Raw genomic sequence first — 1,911 nt, forward strand, 5'->3', positions numbered from 1 at the left:
ATCTATATACATGTTACACACATGCACACATGTACACTCATGCAAACACTCTTGCACACACACATGCACACACACATGCATACACACACATGCATACACACACGTGCACACACACACATGCACACACACACGTGCACACACACATGCGCACACACACATGCACACACACATGCACACACACACATGCACACACACACACACATGCACACATATCCTATTGACATCCTTGGCCTTGGGAAATAAACTTAGGTATGCTGGGAGCCAAGGCAGAGATGTCACTTCATTCAAATCATACTGAGTCTAGTGACTTTCTGAGGTGCCTATTTATTAACAATGAACAGAATGTTCAAAGAGATTAAGCTACGAGTTTTTTAAAAATATATATATATTAACTTGATTTTACTTTTATACATTCCCAGGAGTACCTCCCCCACCCTCACCCTGCACAAAGGTGGCATTCTCGATTTGAATCTGGGTCTTCTACTTCTTTCGGCAGCATTTTCTACCTCTCTTAGAACATCGACCTATTTGTTCTTCCTTTGCAAGGCAGTTAAGTACAGCGCACCGGCCGCCTCTTACTCTGCAGAAAAATCTTCGGAGGCTTTTTGGGATGAATGCATCTCCTGCAAGAGGAAAAAGAAAAAATCTTTTAGGAAAAGAGTGTTAGATAGACATTGGATCTAGCAAACTGTGCATCACCAAGTTAGTTTTCCATTTGCTTCTCTTTTTCTATAAAATTGCAAGTAAAGTTAAAAGGAGATTTAAGCAGGAAACACACAAATGTCTCTATGGGCTGCGTCTCAGCTGTGAACACACAGAGTAGCCTGGTCTATAATCCTCACATAAGAACTGGGGATTGAGTCTACCATTGTCCCTAGTACCTTTCAAGCAGCCCAGCGTGTCTCTCTCTCTACCTCCAACCACTAAGCCCATTGGAATAGATAGCTGTGGTTATCAGACCAAACTGTTCATTTCTGTCAGAATTAAAATTACACATCAGCTCTCTATGGTCTCATTAATAGTATTCCAGTGATGAGGTGAGTGGAGAGTTGGCATCTGTGGAAGTATTTAGTCTTTTAAGAGTGCAACAGGATGGACACAGAAGCCTGCTTTAAGACTCTTACTGATTGTTGTTGGAGGAAGCCATTGGTAATGTTTGTTTTCCATTCAGCAAATCCACCTGATTTCATGCTCACTCAGAAGAACAGAGAAGATCAGGCTAAATTATATGTTAGGAACCCTTTCCACCCCTTATTTCCCAACCCCTCTTACCTGGAGCAGGCACCAAGAACAGGATGAGGAATACAAATAGTAGATAATGAAGCCTCATAGCTGACTGCTTCCCAACAAGCTGAGACTGGGCCAAAACGTGTGCTTGTCCACCTATATAACAAGGTAAGCCATGATTACAATTCCTGTAATGTCACTGTGATGACAGTATGACATATTTCCTGACGTGTCTTTCCAGTGTCTCTCACCGCAAAGAATACACCCACTCATCCAGGGTGTAAGACTATTGGGTGTAGTCAAGCTTGTTGGGACTCTCTTGATGTCATCTTGGGCATGTTTCCAGATCAATTTCTGGCTGTGGGTACAGAGAGAACTGATACGGACATTACTTTTTAGGGATAGCCCCAGGACATGTAGCTTAGGACTGAATTCACTTTGAATACAATCTTATGCTTTCTGTAGCTATCTAAAATCCCAAAAGAGACTTGAGAGTCTTCTGAGAACCAAATCAGTTAAACTTTGGACATATTCAGAATTGAAAGACAGAACTAGAATTTAGATAGTAAAGACAAGAGGAAACTTGGACTCTATAGAAAGGCCTTTGCTATAGGTGTTCTCTAGTTTAAATAAAACCTGTCTTGTACTTCATCATTGTCTGAAAACTACCTAGATTCATGAATT

General features: G+C 41.2%; 1 protein-coding gene across 1 annotated transcript; it reads right to left on the reverse strand.

Annotated features, from left to right (window-relative positions):
* Positions 1–377: 377 nt before the first annotated feature.
* Positions 378–1,353, reverse strand: LOC114616178 (beta-defensin 14). The gene is made up of 2 exons (XM_028761695.1): positions 1,273–1,353; positions 378–623 (listed from the first exon to the last, which is right to left on the reverse strand). Exons 1-2 carry the CDS (start codon positions 1,328–1,330, stop codon positions 481–483), a joined length of 201 nt encoding a protein of 66 aa, XP_028617528.1. The 5' UTR covers positions 1,331–1,353; the 3' UTR covers positions 378–480.
* Positions 1,354–1,911: the final 558 nt, after the last annotated feature.

The sequence above is a fragment of the Grammomys surdaster genome, unplaced genomic scaffold, assembly GCF_004785775.1.
Source record: "Grammomys surdaster isolate TR1022 unplaced genomic scaffold, NIH_TR_1.0 308853, whole genome shotgun sequence".
Taxonomy (NCBI): domain Eukaryota; kingdom Metazoa; phylum Chordata; class Mammalia; order Rodentia; family Muridae; genus Grammomys; species Grammomys surdaster.

What these genes read in the sequence shown, in the direction of transcription:
- LOC114616178 (XM_028761695.1), bottom strand. Translation starts at nt 1,330, where the DNA reads ATGAGGCTTCATTATCTACTATTTGTATTCCTCATCCTGTTCTTGGTG. An exon ending in GTTCTTGGTGCCTGCTCCAG is followed by an intron (nt 624 to 1,272) that starts GTAAGAGGGGTT and finishes TTCCTCTTGCAG; the next exon opens with GAGATGCATTCATCCCAAAA.